The 24,877-nt window shown below is 60.3% G+C and overlaps 1 protein-coding gene across 1 annotated transcript in view; it reads right to left on the bottom strand.

Moving 5' to 3' along the window:
• The window catches only part of LOC129856016 (serine/arginine repetitive matrix protein 2-like), a 58,717-nt gene extending 35,921 nt beyond the window's left edge, over window positions 1-22,796 (bottom strand). Inside the window, exons 1-3 of the mRNA XM_055924144.1 lie at window positions 22,599-22,796; window positions 14,236-14,301; window positions 13,896-13,966 (exon numbers count right to left, since the gene is read on the bottom strand). Of these exons, the coding sequence (XP_055780119.1) occupies window positions 13,896-13,966; window positions 14,236-14,301; window positions 22,599-22,695 (234 nt within the window). The 5' untranslated portion in view covers window positions 22,696-22,796. The remainder of the gene's footprint in view (window positions 1-13,895; window positions 13,967-14,235; window positions 14,302-22,598) is intronic.
• Window positions 22,797-24,877: the final 2,081 nt, after the last annotated feature.

Raw genomic sequence — 24,877 nt, 5'->3', positions numbered from 1 at the left:
CGTAGGGCGCGTTCCTCTACCCAGGCGGCGTAGGGCGCGTTCCTCTACCCAGGCGGCGTAGGGCGCGTTCCTCTACCCAGGCGGCGTAGGGCGCGTTCCTCTACCCAGGCGGCGTAGGGCGCGTTCCTCTGCCCAGGCGGCGTAGGGCGCGTTCCTCTGCCCAGGCGGCGTAGGGCGCGTTCCTCTGCCCAGGCGGCGTAGGGCGCGTTCCTCTGCCCAAACGGCGTAGGGCGCGTTCCTCTACCCAGACGGCGTAGGGCGCGTTCCTCTACCCAGACGGCGTAGGGCGCGTTCCTCTGCCCAAACGGCGTAGGGCGCGTTCCTCTACCCAGGCGGCGTAGGGCGCGTTCCTCTGCCCAGACGGCGTAGGGCGCGTTCCTCTACCCAGACGGCGTAGGGCGCGTTCCTCTACCCAGACGGCGTAGGGCGCGTTCCTCTGCCCAAACGGCGTAGGGCGCGTTCCTCTACCCAGGCGGCGTAGGGCGCGTTCCTCTGCCCAGGCGGCGTAGGGCGCGTTCCTCTACCCAGGCGGCGTAGGGCGCGTTCCTCTACCCAGGCGGCGTAGGGCGCGTTCCTCTACCCAGGCGGCGTAGGGCGCGTTCCTCTGCCCAAACGGCGTAGGGCGCGTCCCTCTGCCCAGGCGGCGTAGGGCGCGTCCCTCTACCCAAACGGCGTAGGGCGCGTTCCTCTACCCAGACGGCGTAGGGCGCGTTCCTCTGCCCAGACGGCGTAGGGCGCGTTCCTCTACCCAGACGGCGTAGGGCGCGTTCCTCTGCCCAGACGGCGTAGGGCGCGTTCCTCTACCCAGGCGGCGTAGGGCGCGTTCCTCTGCCCAAACGGCGTAGGGCGCGTTCCTCTACCCAGGCGGCGTAGGGCGCGTTCCTCTGCCCAGACGGCGTAGGGCGCGTTCCTCTACCCAGACGGCGTAGGGCGCGTTCCTCTGCCCAAACGGCGTAGGGCGCGTTCCTCTACCCAGACGGCGTAGGGCGCGTTCCTCTGCCCAAACGGCGTAGGGCGCGTTCCTCTACCCAGACGGCGTAGGGCGCGTTCCTCTGCCCAGACGGCGTAGGGCGCGTTCCTCTGCCCAAACGGCGTAGGGCGCGTTCCTCTACCCAGGCGGCGTAGGGCGCGTTCCTCTACCCAGACGGCGTAGGGCGCGTTCCTCTACCCAGGCGGCGTAGGGCGCGTTCCTCTGCCCAGACGGCGTAGGGCGCGTTCCTCTACCCAGGCGGCGTAGGGCGCGTTCCTCTACCCAGACGGCGTAGGGCGCGTTCCTCTACCCAGGCGGCGTAGGGCGCGTTGCTCTACCCAGGCGGCGTAGGGCGCGTTCCTCTACCCAGGCGGCGTAGGGCGCGTTCCTCTACCCAGGCGGCGTAGGGCGCGTTCCTCTACCCAGACGGCGTAGGGCGCGTTCCTCTACCCAGGCGGCGTAGGGCGCGTTCCTCTACCCAGGCGGCGTAGGGCGCGTTCCTCTACCCAGACGGCGTAGGGCGCGTTCCTCTACCCAGACGGCGTAGGGCGCGTTCCTCTACCCAGGCGGCGTAGGGCGCGTTCCTCTGCCCAAACGGCGTAGGGCGCGTTCCTCTGCCCAGACGGCGTAGGGCGCGTTCCTCTGCCCAAACGGCGTAGGGCGCGTTCCTCTGCCCAGACGGCGTAGGGCGCGTTCCTCTACCCAGGCGGCGTAGGGCGCGTTCCTCTGCCCAGACGGCGTAGGGCGCGTTCCTCTGCCCAGGCGGCGTAGGGCGCGTTCCTCTACCCAGGCGGCGTAGGGCGCGTTCCTCTGCCCAGGCGGCGTAGGGCGCGTTCCTCTGCCCAGGCGGCGTAGGGCGCGTTCCTCTGCCCAGGCGGCGTAGGGCGCGTTCCTCTGCCCAGACGGCGTAGGGCGCGTTCCTCTGCCCAGACGGCGTAGGGCGCGTTCCTCTGCCCAGGCGGCGTAGGGCGCGTTCCTCTGCCCAGACGGCGTAGGGCGCGTTCCTCTGCCCAGACGGCGTAGGGCGCGTTCCTCTACCCAGGCGGCGTAGGGCGCGTTCCTCTACCCAAACGGCGTAGGGCGCGTTCCTCTGCCCAGACGGCGTAGGGCGCGTTCCTCTGCCCAGACGGCGTAGGGCGCGTTCCTCTGCCCAGACGGCGTAGGGCGCGTTCCTCTGCCCAGGCGGCGTAGGGCGCGTTCCTCTACCCAGGCGGCGTAGGGCGCGTTCCTCTGCCCAGGCGGCGTAGGGCGCGTTCCTCTGCCCAGGCGGCGTAGGGCGCGTTCCTCTGCCCAAACGGCGTAGGGCGCGTTCCTCTGCCCAGACGGCGTAGGGCGCGTTCCTCTGCCCAAACGGCGTAGGGCGCGTTCCTCTGCCCAGACGGCGTAGGGCGCGTTCCTCTACCCAGGCGGCGTAGGGCGCGTTCCTCTACCCAGGCGGCGTAGGGCGCGTTCCTCTACCCAGGCGGCGTAGGGCGCGTTCCTCTGCCCAGGCGGCGTAGGGCGCGTTCCTCTGCCCAGGCGGCGTAGGGCGCGTTCCTCTGCCCAGGCGGCGTAGGGCGCGTTCCTCTGCCCAAACGGCGTAGGGCGCGTTCCTCTACCCAGGCGGCGTAGGGCGCGTTCCTCTACCCAGGCGGCGTAGGGCGCGTTCCTCTACCCAGGCGGCGTAGGGCGCGTTCCTCTACCCAGACGGCGTAGGGCGCGTTCCTCTACCCAGGCGGCGTAGGGCGCGTTCCTCTACCCAGGCGGCGTAGGGCGCGTTCCTCTACCCAGGCGGCGTAGGGCGCGTTCCTCTACCCAGGCGGCGTAGGGCGCGTTCCTCTACCCAGGCGGCGTAGGGCGCGTTCCTCTACCCAGGCGGCGTAGGGCGCGTTCCTCTACCCAGGCGGCGTAGGGCGCGTTCCTCTGCCCAAACGGCGTAGGGCGCGTTCCTCTGCCCAAACGGCGTAGGGCGCGTTCCTCTGCCCAAACGGCGTAGGGCGCGTTCCTCTACCCAAACGGCGTAGGGCGCGTTCCTCTACCCAGGCGGCGTAGGGCGCGTTCCTCTACCCAGGCGGCGTAGGGCGCGTTCCTCTACCCAGGCGGCGTAGGGCGTGCCTCTACCCAGGCGGCGTAGGGCGCGTTCCTCTACCCAGGCGGCGTAGGGCGCGTTCCTCTGCCCAGGCGGCGTAGGGCGCGTTCCTCTGCCCAGGCGGCGTAGGGCGCGTTCCTCTACCCAGGCGGCGTAGGGCGCGTTCCTCTGCCCAGACGGCGTAGGGCGCGTTCCTCTGCCCAGGCGGCGTAGGGCGCGTTCCTCTGCCCAGACGGCGTAGGGCGCGTTCCTCTGCCCAAACGGCGTAGGGCGCGTTCCTCTGCCCAAACGGCGTAGGGCGCGTTCCTCTACCCAGGCGGCGTAGGGCGCGTTCCTCTACCCAGGCGGCGTAGGGCGCGTTCCTCTACCCAGGCGGCGTAGGGCGCGTTCCTCTACCCAGGCGGCGTAGGGCGCGTTCCTCTACCCAGGCGGCGTAGGGCGCGTTCCTCTACCCAGGCGGCGTAGGGCGCGTTCCTCTACCCAGGCGGCGTAGGGCGCGTTCCTCTACCCAGACGGCGTAGGGCGCGTTCCTCTGCCCAAACGGCGTAGGGCGCGTTCCTCTACCCAGACGGCGTAGGGCGCGTTCCTCTGCCCAGACGGCGTAGGGCGCGTTCCTCTGCCCAAACGGCGTAGGGCGCGTTCCTCTACCCAGGCGGCGTAGGGCGCGTTCCTCTACCCAGACGGCGTAGGGCGCGTTCCTCTACCCAGGCGGCGTAGGGCGCGTTCCTCTGCCCAGGCGGCGTAGGGCGCGTTCCTCTACCCAGGCGGCGTAGGGCGCGTTCCTCTACCCAGACGGCGTAGGGCGCGTTCCTCTACCCAGGCGGCGTAGGGCGCGTTCCTCTACCCAGGCGGCGTAGGGCGCGTACCTCTACCCAGGCGGCGTAGGGCGCGTTCCTCTACCCAGGCGGCGTAGGGCGCGTTCCTCTACCCAGGCGGCGTAGGGCGCGTTCCTCTACCCAGACGGCGTAGGGCGCGTTCCTCTACCCAGACGGCGTAGGGCGCGTTCCTCTACCCAGGCGGCGTAGGGCGCGTTCCTCTGCCCAAACGGCGTAGGGCGCGTTCCTCTGCCCAGACGGCGTAGGGCGCGTTCCTCTGCCCAAACGGCGTAGGGCGCGTTCCTCTGCCCAGACGGCGTAGGGCGCGTTCCTCTGCCCAGGCGGCGTAGGGCGCGTTCCTCTACCCAGGCGGCGTAGGGCGCGTTCCTCTGCCCAGGCGGCGTAGGGCGCGTTCCTCTGCCCAAACGGCGTAGGGCGCGTTCCTCTGCCCAGGCGGCGTAGGGCGCGTTCCTCTGCCCAGACGGCGTAGGGCGCGTTCCTCTGCCCAGACGGCGTAGGGCGCGTTCCTCTGCCCAGACGGCGTAGGGCGCGTTCCTCTACCCAGGCGGCGTAGGGCGCGTTCCTCTGCCCAGACGGCGTAGGGCGCGTTCCTCTGCCCAGACGGCGTAGGGCGCGTTCCTCTGCCCAGGCGGCGTAGGGCGCGTTCCTCTACCCAGACGGCGTAGGGCGCGTTCCTCTACCCAGGCGGCGTAGGGCGCGTTCCTCTACCCAGGCGGCGTAGGGCGCGTTCCTCTACCCAGGCGGCGTAGGGCGCGTTCCTCTACCCAGGCGGCGTAGGGCGCGTTCCTCTACCCAGGCGGCGTAGGGCGCGTTCCTCTACCCAAACGGCGTAGGGCGCGTTCCTCTGCCCAGACGGCGTAGGGCGCGTTCCTCTGCCCAGGCGGCGTAGGGCGCGTTCCTCTGCCCAGACGGCGTAGGGCGCGTTCCTCTACCCAGGCGGCGTAGGGCGCGTTCCTCTACCCAGGCGGCGTAGGGCGCGTTCCTCTGCCCAGGCGGCGTAGGGCGCGTTCCTCTGCCCAGGCGGCGTAGGGCGCGTTCCTCTGCCCAAACGGCGTAGGGCGCGTTCCTCTGCCCAGACGGCGTAGGGCGCGTTCCTCTGCCCAAACGGCGTAGGGCGCGTTCCTCTGCCCAGACGGCGTAGGGCGCGTTCCTCTACCCAGGCGGCGTAGGGCGCGTTCCTCTACCCAGGCGGCGTAGGGCGCGTTCCTCTACCCAGGCGGCGTAGGGCGCGTTCCTCTGCCCAGGCGGCGTAGGGCGCGTTCCTCTGCCCAGGCGGCGTAGGGCGCGTTCCTCTGCCCAGGCGGCGTAGGGCGCGTTCCTCTGCCCAAACGGCGTAGGGCGCGTTCCTCTACCCAGGCGGCGTAGGGCGCGTTCCTCTACCCAGGCGGCGTAGGGCGCGTTCCTCTACCCAGGCGGCGTAGGGCGCGTTCCTCTACCCAGACGGCGTAGGGCGCGTTCCTCTACCCAGGCGGCGTAGGGCGCGTTCCTCTACCCAGGCGGCGTAGGGCGCGTTCCTCTACCCAGGCGGCGTAGGGCGCGTTCCTCTACCCAGGCGGCGTAGGGCGCGTTCCTCTACCCAGGCGGCGTAGGGCGCGTTCCTCTACCCAGGCGGCGTAGGGCGCGTTCCTCTACCCAGGCGGCGTAGGGCGCGTTCCTCTACCCAGGCGGCGTAGGGCGCGTTCCTCTACCCAGGCGGCGTAGGGCGCGTTCCTCTACCCAGGCGGCGTAGGGCGCGTTCCTCTGCCCAAACGGCGTAGGGCGCGTTCCTCTGCCCAAACGGCGTAGGGCGCGTTCCTCTGCCCAAACGGCGTAGGGCGCGTTCCTCTACCCAAACGGCGTAGGGCGCGTTCCTCTACCCAGGCGGCGTAGGGCGCGTTCCTCTACCCAGGCGGCGTAGGGCGCGTTCCTCTACCCAGGCGGCGTAGGGCGCGTTCCTCTACCCAGGCGGCGTAGGGCGCGTTCCTCTACCCAGGCGGCGTAGGGCGCGTTCCTCTGCCCAGGCGGCGTAGGGCGCGTTCCTCTGCCCAGGCGGCGTAGGGCGCGTTCCTCTACCCAGGCGGCGTAGGGCGCGTTCCTCTGCCCAGACGGCGTAGGGCGCGTTCCTCTGCCCAGGCGGCGTAGGGCGCGTTCCTCTGCCCAGACGGCGTAGGGCGCGTTCCTCTGCCCAAACGGCGTAGGGCGCGTTCCTCTGCCCAGGCGGCGTAGGGCGCGTTCCTCTACCCAGGCGGCGTAGGGCGCGTTCCTCTGCCCAGACGGCGTAGGGCGCGTTCCTCTGCCCAGGCGGCGTAGGGCGCGTTCCTCTGCCCAGACGGCGTAGGGCGCGTTCCTCTGCCCAAACGGCGTAGGGCGCGTTCCTCTACCCAGGCGGCGTAGGGCGCGTTCCTCTACCCAGGCGGCGTAGGGCGCGTTCCTCTACCCAGGCGGCGTAGGGCGCGTTCCTCTACCCAGGCGGCGTAGGGCGCGTTCCTCTACCCAGGCGGCGTAGGGCGCGTTCCTCTACCCAGGCGGCGTAGGGCGCGTTCCTCTACCCAGGCGGCGTAGGGCGCGTTCCTCTACCCAGGCGGCGTAGGGCGCGTTCCTCTACCCAGGCGGCGTAGGGCGCGTTCCTCTACCCAGGCGGCGTAGGGCGCGTTCCTCTGCCCAGGCGGCGTAGGGCGCGTTCCTCTGCCCAGGCGGCGTAGGGCGCGTTCCTCTGCCCAGGCGGCGTAGGGCGCGTTCCTCTGCCCAGGCGGCGTAGGGCGCGTTCCTCTGCCCAAACGGCGTAGGGCGCGTTCCTCTACCCAGACGGCGTAGGGCGCGTTCCTCTACCCAGACGGCGTAGGGCGCGTTCCTCTGCCCAAACGGCGTAGGGCGCGTTCCTCTACCCAGGCGGCGTAGGGCGCGTTCCTCTGCCCAGACGGCGTAGGGCGCGTTCCTCTACCCAGACGGCGTAGGGCGCGTTCCTCTACCCAGACGGCGTAGGGCGCGTTCCTCTGCCCAAACGGCGTAGGGCGCGTTCCTCTACCCAGGCGGCGTAGGGCGCGTTCCTCTGCCCAGGCGGCGTAGGGCGCGTTCCTCTACCCAGACGGCGTAGGGCGCGTTCCTCTACCCAGGCGGCGTAGGGCGCGTTCCTCTACCCAGGCGGCGTAGGGCGCGTTCCTCTACCCAGGCGGCGTAGGGCGCGTTCCTCTGCCCAGGCGGCGTAGGGCGCGTCCCTCTGCCCAGGCGGCGTAGGGCGCGTCCCTCTACCCAAACGGCGTAGGGCGCGTTCCTCTACCCAGACGGCGTAGGGCGCGTTCCTCTGCCCAGACGGCGTAGGGCGCGTTCCTCTACCCAGACGGCGTAGGGCGCGTTCCTCTGCCCAGACGGCGTAGGGCGCGTTCCTCTACCCAGGCGGCGTAGGGCGCGTTCCTCTGCCCAAACGGCGTAGGGCGCGTTCCTCTACCCAGGCGGCGTAGGGCGCGTTCCTCTGCCCAGACGGCGTAGGGCGCGTTCCTCTACCCAGACGGCGTAGGGCGCGTTCCTCTGCCCAAACGGCGTAGGGCGCGTTCCTCTACCCAGACGGCGTAGGGCGCGTTCCTCTGCCCAAACGGCGTAGGGCGCGTTCCTCTACCCAGACGGCGTAGGGCGCGTTCCTCTGCCCAGACGGCGTAGGGCGCGTTCCTCTGCCCAAACGGCGTAGGGCGCGTTCCTCTACCCAGGCGGCGTAGGGCGCGTTCCTCTACCCAGACGGCGTAGGGCGCGTTCCTCTACCCAGGCGGCGTAGGGCGCGTTCCTCTGCCCAGACGGCGTAGGGCGCGTTCCTCTACCCAGGCGGCGTAGGGCGCGTTCCTCTACCCAGACGGCGTAGGGCGCGTTCCTCTACCCAGGCGGCGTAGGGCGCGTTGCTCTACCCAGGCGGCGTAGGGCGCGTTCCTCTACCCAGGCGGCGTAGGGCGCGTTCCTCTACCCAGGCGGCGTAGGGCGCGTTCCTCTACCCAGGCGGCGTAGGGCGCGTTCCTCTACCCAGACGGCGTAGGGCGCGTTCCTCTACCCAGACGGCGTAGGGCGCGTTCCTCTACCCAGGCGGCGTAGGGCGCGTTCCTCTGCCCAAACGGCGTAGGGCGCGTTCCTCTGCCCAGACGGCGTAGGGCGCGTTCCTCTGCCCAGACGGCGTAGGGCGCGTTCCTCTGCCCAGACGGCGTAGGGCGCGTTCCTCTACCCAGGCGGCGTAGGGCGCGTTCCTCTGCCCAGACGGCGTAGGGCGCGTTCCTCTGCCCAGGCGGCGTAGGGCGCGTTCCTCTACCCAGGCGGCGTAGGGCGCGTTCCTCTGCCCAGGCGGCGTAGGGCGCGTTCCTCTGCCCAGGCGGCGTAGGGCGCGTTCCTCTGCCCAGGCGGCGTAGGGCGCGTTCCTCTGCCCAGGCGGCGTAGGGCGCGTTCCTCTGCCCAGACGGCGTAGGGCGCGTTCCTCTGCCCAGACGGCGTAGGGCGCGTTCCTCTGCCCAGACGGCGTAGGGCGCGTTCCTCTACCCAGGCGGCGTAGGGCGCGTTCCTCTACCCAGACGGCGTAGGGCGCGTTCCTCTGCCCAGACGGCGTAGGGCGCGTTCCTCTGCCCAGACGGCGTAGGGCGCGTTCCTCTGCCCAGACGGCGTAGGGCGCGTTCCTCTGCCCAGGCGGCGTAGGGCGCGTTCCTCTACCCAGGCGGCGTAGGGCGCGTTCCTCTGCCCAGGCGGCGTAGGGCGCGTTCCTCTGCCCAGGCGGCGTAGGGCGCGTTCCTCTGCCCAAACGGCGTAGGGCGCGTTCCTCTGCCCAGACGGCGTAGGGCGCGTTCCTCTGCCCAAACGGCGTAGGGCGCGTTCCTCTGCCCAGACGGCGTAGGGCGCGTTCCTCTACCCAGGCGGCGTAGGGCGCGTTCCTCTACCCAGGCGGCGTAGGGCGCGTTCCTCTACCCAGGCGGCGTAGGGCGCGTTCCTCTGCCCAGGCGGCGTAGGGCGCGTTCCTCTGCCCAGGCGGCGTAGGGCGCGTTCCTCTGCCCAGGCGGCGTAGGGCGCGTTCCTCTGCCCAAACGGCGTAGGGCGCGTTCCTCTACCCAGGCGGCGTAGGGCGCGTTCCTCTACCCAGGCGGCGTAGGGCGCGTTCCTCTACCCAGACGGCGTAGGGCGCGTTCCTCTACCCAGGCGGCGTAGGGCGCGTTCCTCTACCCAGGCGGCGTAGGGCGCGTTCCTCTACCCAGGCGGCGTAGGGCGCGTTCCTCTACCCAGGCGGCGTAGGGCGCGTTCCTCTACCCAGGCGGCGTAGGGCGCGTTCCTCTACCCAGGCGGCGTAGGGCGCGTTCCTCTACCCAGGCGGCGTAGGGCGCGTTCCTCTACCCAGGCGGCGTAGGGCGCGTTCCTCTGCCCAAACGGCGTAGGGCGCGTTCCTCTGCCCAAACGGCGTAGGGCGCGTTCCTCTGCCCAAACGGCGTAGGGCGCGTTCCTCTACCCAAACGGCGTAGGGCGCGTTCCTCTACCCAGGCGGCGTAGGGCGCGTTCCTCTACCCAGGCGGCGTAGGGCGCGTTCCTCTACCCAGGCGGCGTAGGGCGTGCCTCTACCCAGGCGGCGTAGGGCGCGTTCCTCTACCCAGGCGGCGTAGGGCGCGTTCCTCTACCCAGGCGGCGTAGGGCGCGTTCCTCTACCCAGACGGCGTAGGGCGCGTTCCTCTACCCAGGCGGCGTAGGGCGCGTTGCTCTACCCAGGCGGCGTAGGGCGCGTTCCTCTACCCAGGCGGCGTAGGGCGCGTTCCTCTACCCAGGCGGCGTAGGGCGCGTTCCTCTACCCAGGCGGCGTAGGGCGCGTTCCTCTACCCAGACGGCGTAGGGCGCGTTCCTCTACCCAGACGGCGTAGGGCGCGTTCCTCTACCCAGGCGGCGTAGGGCGCGTTCCTCTGCCCAAACGGCGTAGGGCGCGTTCCTCTGCCCAGACGGCGTAGGGCGCGTTCCTCTGCCCAAACGGCGTAGGGCGCGTTCCTCTGCCCAGACGGCGTAGGGCGCGTTCCTCTACCCAGGCGGCGTAGGGCGCGTTCCTCTGCCCAGACGGCGTAGGGCGCGTTCCTCTGCCCAGGCGGCGTAGGGCGCGTTCCTCTACCCAGGCGGCGTAGGGCGCGTTCCTCTGCCCAGGCGGCGTAGGGCGCGTTCCTCTGCCCAGGCGGCGTAGGGCGCGTTCCTCTGCCCAGGCGGCGTAGGGCGCGTTCCTCTGCCCAGGCGGCGTAGGGCGCGTTCCTCTGCCCAGACGGCGTAGGGCGCGTTCCTCTGCCCAGACGGCGTAGGGCGCGTTCCTCTGCCCAGACGGCGTAGGGCGCGTTCCTCTACCCAGGCGGCGTAGGGCGCGTTCCTCTACCCAAACGGCGTAGGGCGCGTTCCTCTGCCCAGACGGCGTAGGGCGCGTTCCTCTGCCCAGACGGCGTAGGGCGCGTTCCTCTGCCCAGACGGCGTAGGGCGCGTTCCTCTGCCCAGGCGGCGTAGGGCGCGTTCCTCTACCCAGGCGGCGTAGGGCGCGTTCCTCTGCCCAGGCGGCGTAGGGCGCGTTCCTCTGCCCAGGCGGCGTAGGGCGCGTTCCTCTGCCCAAACGGCGTAGGGCGCGTTCCTCTGCCCAGACGGCGTAGGGCGCGTTCCTCTGCCCAAACGGCGTAGGGCGCGTTCCTCTGCCCAGACGGCGTAGGGCGCGTTCCTCTGCCCAGGCGGCGTAGGGCGCGTTCCTCTACCCAGGCGGCGTAGGGCGCGTTCCTCTACCCAGGCGGCGTAGGGCGCGTTCCTCTGCCCAGGCGGCGTAGGGCGCGTTCCTCTGCCCAGGCGGCGTAGGGCGCGTTCCTCTGCCCAGGCGGCGTAGGGCGCGTTCCTCTGCCCAAACGGCGTAGGGCGCGTTCCTCTACCCAGGCGGCGTAGGGCGCGTTCCTCTACCCAGGCGGCGTAGGGCGCGTTCCTCTACCCAGGCGGCGTAGGGCGCGTTCCTCTACCCAGACGGCGTAGGGCGCGTTCCTCTACCCAGGCGGCGTAGGGCGCGTTCCTCTACCCAGGCGGCGTAGGGCGCGTTCCTCTACCCAGGCGGCGTAGGGCGCGTTCCTCTACCCAGGCGGCGTAGGGCGCGTTCCTCTACCCAGGCGGCGTAGGGCGCGTTCCTCTACCCAGGCGGCGTAGGGCGCGTTCCTCTACCCAGGCGGCGTAGGGCGCGTTCCTCTACCCAGGCGGCGTAGGGCGCGTTCCTCTGCCCAAACGGCGTAGGGCGCGTTCCTCTGCCCAAACGGCGTAGGGCGCGTTCCTCTGCCCAAACGGCGTAGGGCGCGTTCCTCTACCCAAACGGCGTAGGGCGCGTTCCTCTACCCAGGCGGCGTAGGGCGCGTTCCTCTACCCAGGCGGCGTAGGGCGCGTTCCTCTACCCAGGCGGCGTAGGGCGTGCCTCTACCCAGGCGGCGTAGGGCGCGTTCCTCTACCCAGGCGGCGTAGGGCGCGTTCCTCTGCCCAGGCGGCGTAGGGCGCGTTCCTCTGCCCAGGCGGCGTAGGGCGCGTTCCTCTACCCAGGCGGCGTAGGGCGCGTTCCTCTGCCCAGACGGCGTAGGGCGCGTTCCTCTGCCCAGGCGGCGTAGGGCGCGTTCCTCTGCCCAGACGGCGTAGGGCGCGTTCCTCTGCCCAAACGGCGTAGGGCGCGTTCCTCTGCCCAAACGGCGTAGGGCGCGTTCCTCTACCCAGGCGGCGTAGGGCGCGTTCCTCTACCCAGGCGGCGTAGGGCGCGTTCCTCTACCCAGGCGGCGTAGGGCGCGTTCCTCTACCCAGGCGGCGTAGGGCGCGTTCCTCTACCCAGGCGGCGTAGGGCGCGTTCCTCTACCCAGGCGGCGTAGGGCGCGTTCCTCTACCCAGGCGGCGTAGGGCGCGTTCCTCTACCCAGGCGGCGTAGGGCGCGTTCCTCTACCCAGGCGGCGTAGGGCGCGTTCCTCTACCCAGGCGGCGTAGGGCGCGTTCCTCTACCCAGGCGGCGTAGGGCGCGTTCCTCTACCCAGACGGCGTAGGGCGCGTTCCTCTACCCAGGCGGCGTAGGGCGCGTTCCTCTACCCAGGCGGCGTAGGGCGCGTTCCTCTACCCAGACGGCGTAGGGCGCGTTCCTCTACCCAGGCGGCGTAGGGCGCGTTCCTCTACCCAGGCGGCGTAGGGCGCGTTCCTCTGCCCAGACGGCGTAGGGCGCGTTCCTCTGCCCAGGCGGCGTAGGGCGCGTTCCTCTACCCAGACGGCGTAGGGCGCGTTCCTCTGCCCAAACGGCGTAGGGCGCGTTCCTCTACCCAGACGGCGTAGGGCGCGTTCCTCTACCCAGACGGCGTAGGGCGCGTTCCTCTACCCAGGCGGCGTAGGGCGCGTTCCTCTGCCCAGACGGCGCTGACGCCTGCCAGATCTTACAACGTCTGGATCCATATTTTATGTATCAGCTAACCACATCATAACGCAACGTCTGAGCAACGGACCACAACCAAAGTCACCTGGACGACGACAGCTGCAAACATTCAGTGACTGACAGAGAAACCCAGTAAAGCGGATATAAATGAACTAAACTGAAAACGTTCCCGTGAGAGCTGGAACTAACTGAAGCAATCCCGTGAGAGCTGGAACTAACTGAAGCATTCCCGTGAGAGCTGGAACTAACTGAAGCATTCCCGTGAGAGCTGGAACTAACTGAAAGCGTTTCCGTGAGAGCTGGAACTAACTGAAAGCGTTCCCGTGAGAGCTGGAACTAAACTGAAAGCGTTTCCGTGAGAGCTGGAACTAAACTGAAAGCGTTTCCGTGAGAGCTGGAACTAAACTGAAAGCGTTTCCGTGAGAGCTGGAACTAAACTGAAAGCGTTTCCGTGAGAGCTGGAACTAACTGAAAGCGTTCCCGTGAGAGCTGGAACTAACTGAAGGGTTTCCGTGAGAGCTGGAACTAAACTGAAAGCGTTTCCGTGAGAGCTGGAACTAACTGAAAGCGTTTCCGTGAGAGCTGGAACTAACTGAAGCGTTCCCGTGAGAGCTGGAACTAAACTGAAAGCGTTTCCGTGAGAGCTGGAACTAAACTGAAAGCGTTTCCGTGAGAGCTGGAACTAACTGAAAGCGTTCCCGTGAGAGCTGGAACTAACTGAAGGGTTTCCGTGAGAGCTGGAACTAAACTGAAAGCATTTCCGTGAGAGCTGGAACTAAACTGAAAGCGTTTCCGTGAGAGCTGGAACTAACTGAAAGCGTTCCCGTGAGAGCTGGAACTAACTGAAGGGTTTCCGTGAGAGCTGGAACTAAACTGAAAGCGTTTCCGTGAGAGCTGGAACTAACTGAAAGCGTTTCCGTGAGAGCTGGAACTAACTGAAGCGTTCCCGTGAGAGCTGGAACTAAACTGAAAGCGTTTCCGTGAGAGCTGGAACTAAACTGAAAGCGTTTCCGTGAGAGCTGGAACTAACTGAAAGCGTTCCCGTGAGAGCTGGAACTAACTGAAGGGTTTCCGTGAGAGCTGGAACTAAACTGAAAGCGTTTCCGTGAGAGCTGGAACTAAACTGAAAGCGTTTCCGTGAGAGCTGGAACTAAACTGAAAGCGTTTCCGTGAGAGCTGGAACTAAACTGAAAGCGTTTCCGTGAGAGCTGGAACTAAACTGAAAGCGTTTCTGTGAGAGCTGGAACTAAACTGAAAGCGTTTCCGTGAGAGCTGGAACTAACTGAAAGCGTTTCCGCGAGAGCTGGAACTAAACTGAAAGTGTTCCCGTGAGAGCTGGAACTAACTGAAAGCGTTTCCGCGAGAGCTGGAACTAAACTGAAAGTGTTCCCGTGAGAGCTGGAACTAACTGAAAGCGTTTCCGCGAGAGCTGGAACTAAACTGAAAGTGTTCCCGTGAGAGCTGGAACTAAACTGAAAGTGTTCCCGTGAGAGCTGGAACTAAACTGAAAGTGTTCCCGTGAGAGCTGGAACTAAACTGAAAGCGTCTCCGTGAGAGCTGGAACTAAACTGAAAGTGTTCCCGTGAGAGCTGGAAGTAAATCAAGACAGAAAATAGCAGTGCGTTTGTATCATGAAGTTGAACTTACATTGATCAGCAGGCTGCAGAAGGAACAACTGGCCTTCACTGCCCAGTCCTCTAGCTCCTCTGGTTCACAGTCTGGGGAAACACACACACACACACGCACGCGCACGCGCACGCACGCGCACACACACACACACACACACACACACACACACACACACACACACACACACACAATAAAGTCTCAGTCGTACCAACTGGGGGCAAACACACACACGATCACGTCAAAGACAAGACTCATGTATAACACAAAAATACTTGTACGCAAATTCATACACCCACACACACACACACACACACACACACCCACACACACACACACACACACACACACTGACACTCACCATCAAAAATATTGAGGTCTCTGAGCAGCAACGGGCCATAGATTCCCTCCAGAATGCTCTCGAACCCTGAGAGGTAGACAACACAAAGGGACAGGTAGTCTAGTGGTTAGAGGAACCCTGAGAGGTAGACAACACAAAGAGACAGGTAGCCTAGTGGTTAGAGGAACCCTGAGAGGTAGAGGAATACACTGGTGGTTAGGTAACACACCTGCAGAGGTAGACAACACTAGTGGTTAGAGGAGGCAGGTAGCCTAGTGGTTAGAGGAGGCAGGTAGCCTAGTGGTTAGAGGAGGCAGGTAGCCTAGTGGTTAGAGGAGACAGGTAGCCTAGTGGTTAGAGGAGGCAGGTAGCCTAGTGGTTAGAGGAGGCAGGTAGCCTAGTGGTTAGAGGAGGCAGGTAGCCTAGTGGTTAGAGGAGGCAGGTAGCCTAGTGGTTAGAGGAGGCAGGTAGTCTAGTGGTTAGAGGAGACAGGTAGCCTAGTGGTTAGAGGAGGCAGGTAGCCTAGTGGTTAGAGGAGGCAGGTAGCCTAGTGGTTAGAGGAGGCAGGTAGCCTAGTGGTTAGAGGAGGCAGGTAGCCTAGTGGTTAGAGGAGGCAGGTAGCCTAGTGGTTAGAGGAGGCAGGTAGTCTAGTGGTTAGAGGAGACAGGTAGCCTCGTGGTTAGAGGAGGCATGTAGCCTAGTGGTTAGAGGAGACAGGTAGCCTAGTGGTTAGAGGAGACAGGTAGGTAGCCTCGTGGTTAGAGGAGACAGGTAGCCTAGTGGTTAGAGGAGGCAGGTAGCCTAGTGGTTAGAGGAGGCAGGTAGCCTCATGGTTAGAGGAGGCAGGTAGCCTAGTGGTTAGAGGAGGCAGGTAGCCTAGTGGTTAGAGGAGACAGGTAGCCTAGTGGTTAGAGGAGACAGGTAGCCTAGTGGTTAGAGGAGACAGGTAGCCTCGTGGTTAGAGGAGGCAGGTAGCCTAGTGGTTAGAGGAGACAGGTAGCCTCGTGGTTAGAGGAGACAGGTAGCCTCGTGGTTAGAGGAGGCAGGTAGCCTCGTGGTTAGAGGAGGCAGGTAGCCTCGTGGTTAGAGGAGGCAGGTAGCCTCGTGGTTAGAGGAGGCAGGTAGCCTCGTGGTTAGAGGAGGCAGGTAGCCTCGTGGTTAGAGGAGGCAGGTAGCCTAGTGGTTAGAGGAGGCAGGTAGCCTAGTGGTTAGAGGAGGCAGGTAGCCTAGTGGTTAGAGGAGGCAGGTAGCCTCGTGGTTAGAGGAGGCAGGTAGCCTCGTGGTTAGAGGAGGCAGGTAGCCTCGTGGTTAGAGGAGGCAGGTAGCCTAGTGGTTAGAGGAGGCAGGTAGCCTCGTGGTTAGAGGAGGCAGGTAGCCTCGTGGTTAGAGGAGGCAGGTAGCCTCGTGGTTAGAGGAGGCAGGTAGCCTAGTGGTTAGAGGAGGCAGGTAGCCTCGTGGTTAGAGGAAACAGGTAGCCTCGTGGTTAGAGGAGGCAGGTAGCCTAGTGGTTAGAGGAGGCAGGTAGCCTCGTGGTTAGAGGAGGCAGGTAGCCTCGTGGTTAGAGGAGACAGGTAGCCTCGTGGTTAGAGGAGGCAGGTAGCCTCGTGGTTAGAGGAGGCAGGTAGCCTCGTGGTTAGAGGAGGCAGGTAGCCTCGTGGTTAGAGGAGGCAGGTAGCCTCGTGGTTAGAGGAGGCAGGTAGCCTCGTGGTTAGAGGAGGCAGGTAGCCTAGTGGTTAGAGGAGGCAGGTAGCCTAGTGGTTAGAGGAGGCAGGTAGCCTAGTGGTTAGAGGAGGCAGGTAGCCTGGTGGTTAGAGGAGGCAGGTAGCCTAGTGGTTAGAGGAGGCAGGTAGCCTAGTGGTTAGAGGAGGGAGGCAGGTAGCCTAGTGGTTAGAGGAGGGAGGCAGGTAGCCTAGTGGTTAGAGGAGGCGGGTAGCCTAGTGGTTAGAGGAGGCGGGTAGCCTAGTGGTTAGAGGAGGCGGGTAGCCTAGTGGTTAGAGGAGGCGGGTAGCCTGGTGGTTAGAGTAGGCGGGTAGCCTGGTGGTTAGAGTAGGCGGGTAGCCTGGTGGTTAGAGGAGGCGGGTAGCCTGGTGGTTAGAGGAGGCGGGTAGCCTGGTGGTTAGAGGAGGCGGGTAGCCTGGTGGTTAGAGGAGGCGGGTAGCCTAGTGGTTAGAGGAGGCGGGTAGCCTAGTGGTTAGAGGAGGCGGGTAGCCTAGTGGTTAGAGGAGGCGGGTAGCCTAGTGGTTAGAGGAGGCGGGTAGCCTAGTGGTTAGAGGAGGCAGGTAGGCTAGTGGTTAGAGGAGGCAGGTAGGCTAGTGGTTAGAGGAGGCAGGTAGCCTAGTGGTTAGAGGAGGCAGGTAGCCTAGTGGTTAGAGGAGGCAGGTAGCCTAGTGGTTAGAGGAGGCAGGTAGCCTAGTGGTTAGAGGAGGCAGGTAGCCTAGTGGTTAGAGGAGGCAGGTAGCCTAGTGGTTAGAGGAGGCAGGTAGCCTAGTGGTTAGAGGAGGCAGGTAGCCTAGTGGTTAGAGGAGGCAGGTAGCCTAGTGGTTAGAGGAGGCAGGTAGCCTGGTGGTTAGAGGAGGCAGGTAGCCTAGTGGTTAGAGGAGGCAGGTAGCCTAGTGGTTAGAGGAGGGAGGTAGCCTAGTGGTTAGAGGAGGGAGGCAGGTAGCCTAGTGGTTAGAGGAGGGAGGCAGGTAGCCTAGTGGTTAGAGGAGGCAGGTAGCCTAGCGGTTAGAGGAGACAGGTAGCCTAGCGGTTAGAGGAGGCAGGTAGCCTAGCGGTTAGAGGAGACAGGTAGGTAGCCTCGTGGTTAGAGGAGACAGGTAGCATAGTGGTTAGAGGAGGCAGGTAGCCTCGTGGTTAGAGGAGGCAGGTAGCCTCGTGGTTAGAGGAGGCAGGTAGCCTCGTGGTTAGAGGAGGCAGGTAGCCTCGTGGTTAGAGGAGGCAGGTAGCCTCGTGGTTAGAGGAGGCAGGTAGCCTCGTGGTTAGAGGAGGCAGGTAGGCTAGTGGTTAGAGGAGGCAGGTAGGCTAGTGGTTAGAGGAGGCAGGTAGCCTAGTGGTTAGAGGAGGCAGGTAGCCTAGTGGTTAGAGGAGGCAGGTAGCCTAGTGGTTAGAGGAGGCAGGTAGCCTAGTGGTTAGAGGAGGCAGGTAGCCTAGTGGTTAGAGGAGGCAGGTAGCCTAGTGGTTAGAGGAGGCAGGTAGCCTAGTGGTTAGAGGAGGCAGGTAGCCTAGTGGTTAGAGGAGGCAGGTAGCCTAGTGGTTAGAGGAGGCAGGTAGCCTAGTGGTTAGAGGAGGCAGGTAGCCTGGTGGTTAGAGGAGGCAGGTAGCCTAGTGGTTAGAGGAGGCAGGTAGCCTAGTGGTTAGAGGAGGGAGGTAGCCTAGTGGTTAGAGGAGGGAGGCAGGTAGCCTAGTGGTTAGAGGAGGGAGGCAGGTAGCCTAGTGGTTAGAGGAGGCAGGTAGCCTAGCGGTTAGAGGAGACAGGTAGCCTAGCGGTTAGAGGAGGCAGGTAGCCTAGCGGTTAGAGGAGACAGGTAGGTAGCCTCGTGGTTAGAGGAGACAGGTAGCATAGTGGTTAGAGGAGGCAGGTAGCCTCGTGGTTAGAGGAGGCAGGTAGCCTCGTGGTTAGAGGAGGCAGGTAGCCTCGTGGTTAGAGGAGGCAGGTAGCCTCGTGGTTAGAGGAGGCAGGTAGCCTCGTGGTTAGAGGAGGCAGGTAGCCTAGTGGTTAGAGGAGGCAGGTAGCCTCGTGGTTAGAGGAGGCAGGTAGCCTCGTGGTTAGAGGAGGCAGGTAGCCTCGTGGTTAGAGGAGGCAGGTAGCCTAGTGGTTAGAGGAGGCAGGTAGCCTCGTGGTTAGAGGAGGCAGGTAGCCTCGTGGTTAGAGGAGGCAGGTAGCCTAGTGGTTAGAGGAGGCAGGTAGCCTCGTGGTTAGAGGAGGCAGGTAGCCTCGTGGTTTGAGGAGGCAGGTAGCCTCGTGGTTAGAGGAGGCAGGTAGCCTCGTGGTTAGAGGAGGCAGGTAGCCTCGTGGTTAGAGGAGGCAGGTAGCCTCGTGGTTAGAGGAGGCAGGTAGCCTAGTGGTTAGAGGAGGCAGGTAGCCTCGTGGTTAGAGGAGGCAGGTAGCCTCGTGGTTAGAGGAGGCAGGTAGCCTCGTGGTTAGAGGAGGCAGGTAGCCTAGTGGTTAGAGGAGGCAGGTAGCCTAGTGGTTAGAGGAGGCAGGTAGCCTCGTGGTTAGAGGAGACAGGTAGCCTAGTGGTTAGAGGAGGCAGGTAGCCTAGTGGTTAGAGGAGGCAGGTAGCCTAGTGGTTAGAGGAGGCAGGTAGCCTAGTGGTTAGAGGAGACAGGTAGCCTCGTGGTTAGAGGAGGCAGGTAGCCTCGTGGTTAGAGGAGGCAGGTAGCCTCGTGGTTAGAGGAGGCAGGTAGCCTCGTGGTTAGAGGCAGGTAGCCTCGTGGTTAGAGGAGGCAGGTAGCCTCGTGGTTAGAGGAGAGGCAGGTACCCTTGTGGTTACAGGAGGCAGGTAGCCTCGTGGTTAGAGGAGGCGGGTAGCCTAGTGGTTAGAGGAGGCGGGTAGCCTAGTGGTTAGAGGAGGCGGGTAGCCTAGTGGTTAGAGGAGGCGGGTAGCCTAGTGGTTAGAGGAGGCGGGTAGCCTGGTGGTTAGAGGAGGCGGGTAGCCTGGTGGTTAGAGGAGGCGGGTAGCCTAGTGGTTAGAGGAGGCGGGTAGCCTGGTGGTTAGAGGAGACAGGTAGCCTAGTGGTTAGAGGAGGCAGGTAGCCTAGTGGTTAGAGGAGGCAGGTAGCCTAGTGGTTAGAGGAGGCAGGTAGCCTAGTGGTTAGAGGAGGCAGGTAGCCTAGTGGTTAGAGGAGGCAGGTAGCCTAGTGGTTAGAGGAGGCAGGTAGCCTAGTGGTTAGAGGAGGCAGGTAGCCTAGTGGTTAGAGGAGGCAGGTAGCCTAGTGGTTAGAGGAGGCAGGTAGCCTAGCGGTTAGAGGAGGCAGGTAGCCTAGCGGTTAGAGGAGGCAGGTGGTCTAGTGGTTAGAGGAGGCAGGTAGCCTAGTGGTTAGAGGAGGCAGGTGGTCTAGTGGTTAGAGGAGGCAGGTAGCCTAGTGGTTAGAGGAGGCAGGAAGCCTAGTGGTTAGAGGAGGCAGGAAGCCTAGTGGTTAGAGCGTTGGACTAGTAACCAAAAGGTTGCTAGATCGAATCCCCCGAGCTGACAGGGTATAAATCTGTCGTTCCGCCCCCGAACAAGGCAGTTAACCCACTGTTCCCCGGTATGCCGTCATTGTAAATAAGAATTTGTTCTTAACTGACTTGCCTCGTTAAATAAAAGGTTAAATTAAATAATAGTCGTGCAGGCAGCAATCGGTTGAAGAGCATTTGGTTTTACTAGCATTTAAGAGCAGTTGGAGGCCGCGGAAGGAGTATTGTATGGCGTTGAAGCTCGTTTGGAGGTTTGTTAAAGAAGGGCCAGAAGTATACAGAATGGTGTCGTCTGCGTAGAGGTGGATCAGAGAATCACCAGCAGCAAGAGCAACATCATTGATAGATACAGAGAAAAGAGTCGGCCCGAGAATTGAACCCTGTGTTACCCCCATAGAGACTGCCAGAGGTCCGGACAACAGGCCCTCCGATTTGACACACTGAACTCTATCTGAGAAGTAGTTGGTGAACCAGGCGAGGCAGTCATTAGAGAAACCGAGGCTGTCGAGTCTGCCGATAAGAATACGGTGATTGACAGAGTCGAAAGCCTTGTCAAAAACTGGCTGTTGTTGACAAGCACCCTCAGTTCATATGCATATTATTTCCTATTTAATGAAGTGATTGAAATGACCTTCATCCTCAATAGTCTATTCCAGCATTCTACTACTGGGGGGGGGGGGGGGGGGACAAGCATCTCAACAAAAAAAAACAATAATAATAATGGCCTCGCTATTCATGTTTAATACATTTGTTTATTTGAACTATGGAGGCTGCTACATCATTCAGTTTACATCTTGACTACTGTAGACTATCTCAAACAAGAGTGTGTGTGTGTGCGTGTGCGTGTGTGTGTGTGTGTGTATCATGTGTTGTCTATGCCTATTGAAATGACAAGTCGAACTCGCAAATGGGCCATTTGTAACCGTTTGTAGTCGTAACATGGTGGTTTGTGGTAGATGGCCCCATATACCACGGCTAACGGCTGTATCCAGACACTTGGTATTTTGGTATTTTATTAGGATCCCCATTAGCTGTTGCAAAAGCAGCAGCTACTCTTCCTGGGGTTCCACACAGAACACGAAACAAAATACAGAACACAGAATACAGAACACAGAATACAGAACACAGAATACAGAACACAAAACAGACAAGAACAGCTCAAGGACAGAACTACATACTTTTATAAAGGCACACGTTACATATCAATGCATACACACAAACTATCCAGGTCCAATAGGGGAGAGGCGTTGTGCCACCAGGTGTTGCTTTATCTGTTTTTTGAAACCAGGTTTGCTGTTCATTTGAGAAATATGAGATGGAAGGAAGTTCCATGCAATAAGGGCTCTATATAATACTGTACGCTTTGTTGAATTTGTTCTGGATTTGTGGACTGTGAAAAGACCCCTGGTGGCATGTCTGGTGGGGTAAGTGTGTGTGTGTCAGAGCTGAGTGATTTGGGGACTATGAAGAGACCCCTGGTGGCATGTCTGGTAGGGGTGTGTGTGTGTCAGAGCTGTGTGTATGTTGTCTAGGCAAACAATTTTGGATTTTCAACACATTGTTTCTTATAAAAACAAAAAGTGATGCAGTCAGTCTCTCCTGAACTCTTAGCCAAGAGAGACTGGCACGCATAGTATTAATATCAGCCCTGTGATTACAATAAAGAGCAAGACGTGCCTCTCTGTTCTGGGCCAGCTGCACTTGACTTTAAGCATCACGCTTAATGCCAATTTATTCTCGATTCGAAAATGTGGTCGGAGGCGCCATACGGAGGGAGTGAGGCAATTGCGGAGAGGCCAAATTGAGTTCCATACCACAACCCTCCCAAATGTTGTTACAATGCGGAGGGCTTCGTAATAGCTCCACATTGACATGACAGGTTGATGGTAGGTGGGGGGCGGGAGTTCCTGTATAAACACAAACTCACTTCCTTCACAACAGCTCTGCTCGTAAGAAGTCTGAATGCCCCTGACTTCTGCTGAGGCCGTATCACAGTAAACGCTGTTCGGCCACTGCAGACATTGCTTTGACCATGCAGAGCGTTTAAAGAACAACTCTTAACCGTGATATATTGGCCATATACCATACCCCCTCATGCCTTATTTATTAAGCAGTCAAACAAATTAAATCGACATACATGGATGGATTAAAAAATCTGGTGAGTTTAAATTAAGGGTGAATTATATTTTCTCTTGCGACATAGTCAACATTTGTTTATTAAATTTGCAATAATTATTTTCATGAAAAACGAATTTTGCTTCTAACATCATTACAAGTTACGTCGATATTCCTTAATTTTGCGCTATAACATTATGGAAAAAGTGTTTATTGTACAAATGTGGCAACTCCTCTCTTGCATAAAGAAAGGAGGTGGGCTAGTTCAGGCCTTTTAGCTGGTCATTTGGCTAAATATTTGAACTTGACCTGGCAACCCTATTGGTAACATTAGCTAGCTAGCTAACGTTACACTCACAACCCCCTTCCCCAAAATAACCTAAACATTAGCCGGTACAAATCACGGTTGTCAATGTCTAGCTACATATTTAACAGCTGGCTAGCTAACATAACCTATAAAAACAACTGTATAGCACGAAACTGTTATTCTAACATGTTTTACTAACAACTAAACGTTAGCTGGGATACTTATCGACAATATAACGCAATCCTAACTACACGTTAGCTATACAAATTAGTATGAAAATGTCTATCTATTTTTAAACCCGTTTGAGTGAAATGTTTACCGTTCATTTCTATGTTTTTTTGTTAATGTTGTGTTTTCTCACTTGGGTTTGTTAATTTCACTTGTTTCGCCAATGTAAACATGTTTCCTCCGTGACAATAAAGCCCCTTGACTCGAACGGTAGCTAGTAATGGTAACCATAACAAACAAGTTAGCTAGCTAACCTGATCCAACTAGTTAGCATGCTAGCTGCTAGAAAATCATGGATACGACTTCTGCCGGGGGGGTTACGGGACATACATTGAAACAGCCAAGACAGGACAAAGAAAATGGAGCCAACCGACATGGACATGCTAACGTTAGTTACCTGCAGTTAAGGCAGATTGCAAAGGTATCTAGCATTAGCGGCTAACGTTACAGCTAAACCGGGTTTAACTCTTGTTGCGGATCTTCCCTTTTATACTTTGGGGATGTAATCGCTTCCAAGTCAAAAGCCATTAAAAAATATGCCTAGGATCTTCTTACCCACGCAGTTGATCAGTTTGTGCCGCCAGGTATCGAGTTCCCGCCTGAATCCTTTCCTTTCTACGGTGCATTTGGAGCTGCGGCACTGGGCAGCCATTCTGTCTGCCTCCTCCTTTCCCCCTGCTCTCTCCGTCTCTGCGTGACGTCACCAGGAGTCAACCTCCGCTCATCCCGACTGACCTTTCTCTCGCTTTCTGTCTCTCTCTCTGTCTCTCTGTGTGTCTCTCTCTCTCTCTTTGTGTGTGTGTGTCTCTCTCTCTCTTTGTGTGTGTGTGTCTCTCTCTCTATCACTCTCTCTGTCTCTCTCACTCTCTCTCTCTGTGTCTCTCTCTCTCTATTTGTGTGTGTGTCTCTCTCTCTCTATCACTCTCTCTCTCTCTCTCACTCTCTATCTCTCTGTCTCTCTCTCTCTCACTCTCTCTGTCTCTCTCTCTCTCTTTCTCTCTCTCTGTCTCTCTCACTCTCTGTCTCTCTGTCTCTCTGTCTCTCTCTCTCTCTCTCTCTCTCTCTCTCTCTCTCTCTCTCTCTCTCTCTCTCTCTCTCTCTCTCTCTCTCTCTCACTATTCAATTCAAGGGGAAACATATGTTAACATTGCCAAAGCAAGTGAGGTAGATAATATACAAAGGTGAAATAAACAATAAAAATGAACAGTAAACATTACACTCACAGAAGTTCCAAAATAATAAAGACATTTCAAATGTCATATTATGTATATATACAGTGTTGTAATGATGTGCAAATAGTTAAAGTACAAAAGGGAAAATAAATAAGCATAAATATGGGTTTTATTTACAATGGTGTTTGTTCTTCACTGGTTGACCTTTTCTTGTGGCAACAGGTCACACATCTTGCTGCTGTGATGGAACACTGTGATATTTCATCCAATAGAGTTGATCAAAACCGGGCTTGTTTTCGAATTCTTTGTGGATCTGTGTAATCTGAGGGAAATATCTGTCTCTAATATGGTCATACATTTGGCAGGAGGTTAGGAAGTGCAGCTCAGTTTCCACCTCATTTTGTGGGCAGTGTGTTGCACATAGCCTGTCTTCTCTTGAGAGCCAGGTCTGCCTACTGCGGCCTTTCTCAATAGCAAGGCTATGCTCACTGAGACTGTACATAGTCAAAGCTTTCATTAAGTTTGGGTCAGTCACAGTTGTCAGGTATTCTGCCACTGTGTACTCTCTGTTTAGGGCCAAATAACATTCTAGTTTGCTCTGTTTTTTTGTTATTTCTTTCCAACGTGTCAAGTAATTATCTTTTAGTTTTCTCATGATTTGGTTGGGTCTAATTGTGTTGCTGTCCTGGGGCTCTGTGGGGTCTGTTTGTGTTTGTGAACAGAGCCCCAGGACCAGCTTGCTTCGGGGACTCTTCTCCAGGTTCATCTCTCTGTAGGTGATGGCTTTGTTATGGAAGGTTTGGGAATCGCTTCCTTTTAGGTGGTTGTAGAATTTAACGTCTCTTTTCTGGATTTTGATAATTAGCGGATATTGGCTCTGCATGCATTATTTGGTGTTTTACGTTGTACACTGAGGATATTGTTGCAGAATTCTGCATGCAGTCTCAATTTGGTGTTTGTCCTATTTTGTGAATTCTTGGTTGGTGAGTGGACCCCAGACCCCAGACTCACAACCATAAAGGGCAATGGGTTCTAGCAAGGAACCGCCCTTGCTGTCTCTGCCTGGCCGGTTCCCCTCTCTCCACTGGGATTCTCTGCCTCTAACTCTAATACAGGGGCTGAGTCACTGGCTTACTGGTGCTCTTTCATGCCGTCCCTAGGAGGGGTGCGTCACTTGAGTGGGTTGAGTCGCTGACGTGGTCTTCCTGTCCGGGTTGGAGCCCCCCCTTGGTTTGTGCCTTGGCGGAGATCTTTGTGGGCTATACTCGGCCTTGTCTCAGGATGGTAAGTTGGTGGTTGAAGATATCCCTCTAGTGGTGTGGGGGCTGTGTTTTGGCAAAGTGGATGGGGTTATATCCTTCCTGTTTGGCCCTGTCCGGGGGTATCGTCGGATGGGGCCACAGTGTCTCCTGACCCATCCTGTCTCAGCCTCCAGTATTTATGCTGCAGTAGTTTATGTGTCGGGAGGCTAGGGTCAGTCTGTTATATCTGGAGTATTTCTCCTGTCTTATCCGGTGTCTTTTGTGAATTTAAGTATGCTCTCTCTAATTCTTTCTTTCTCTCTTTGACCTGAGCCCTAGGACCATGCCTCAGGACTACCTGGCCTGATGACTCCTTGAGGTCCCCAGTCCACCTGGACGTGCTGCTGCTCCAGTTTCAACT

This window comes from Salvelinus fontinalis, chromosome 5 (genome assembly GCF_029448725.1).
Source record: "Salvelinus fontinalis isolate EN_2023a chromosome 5, ASM2944872v1, whole genome shotgun sequence".
In the NCBI taxonomy this organism is placed as follows: Eukaryota; Metazoa; Chordata; class Actinopteri; order Salmoniformes; family Salmonidae; genus Salvelinus; species Salvelinus fontinalis.
Note: the sequence above shows the minus strand (reverse complement) of the source record. Positions and strands in the feature narration are given on the sequence as shown.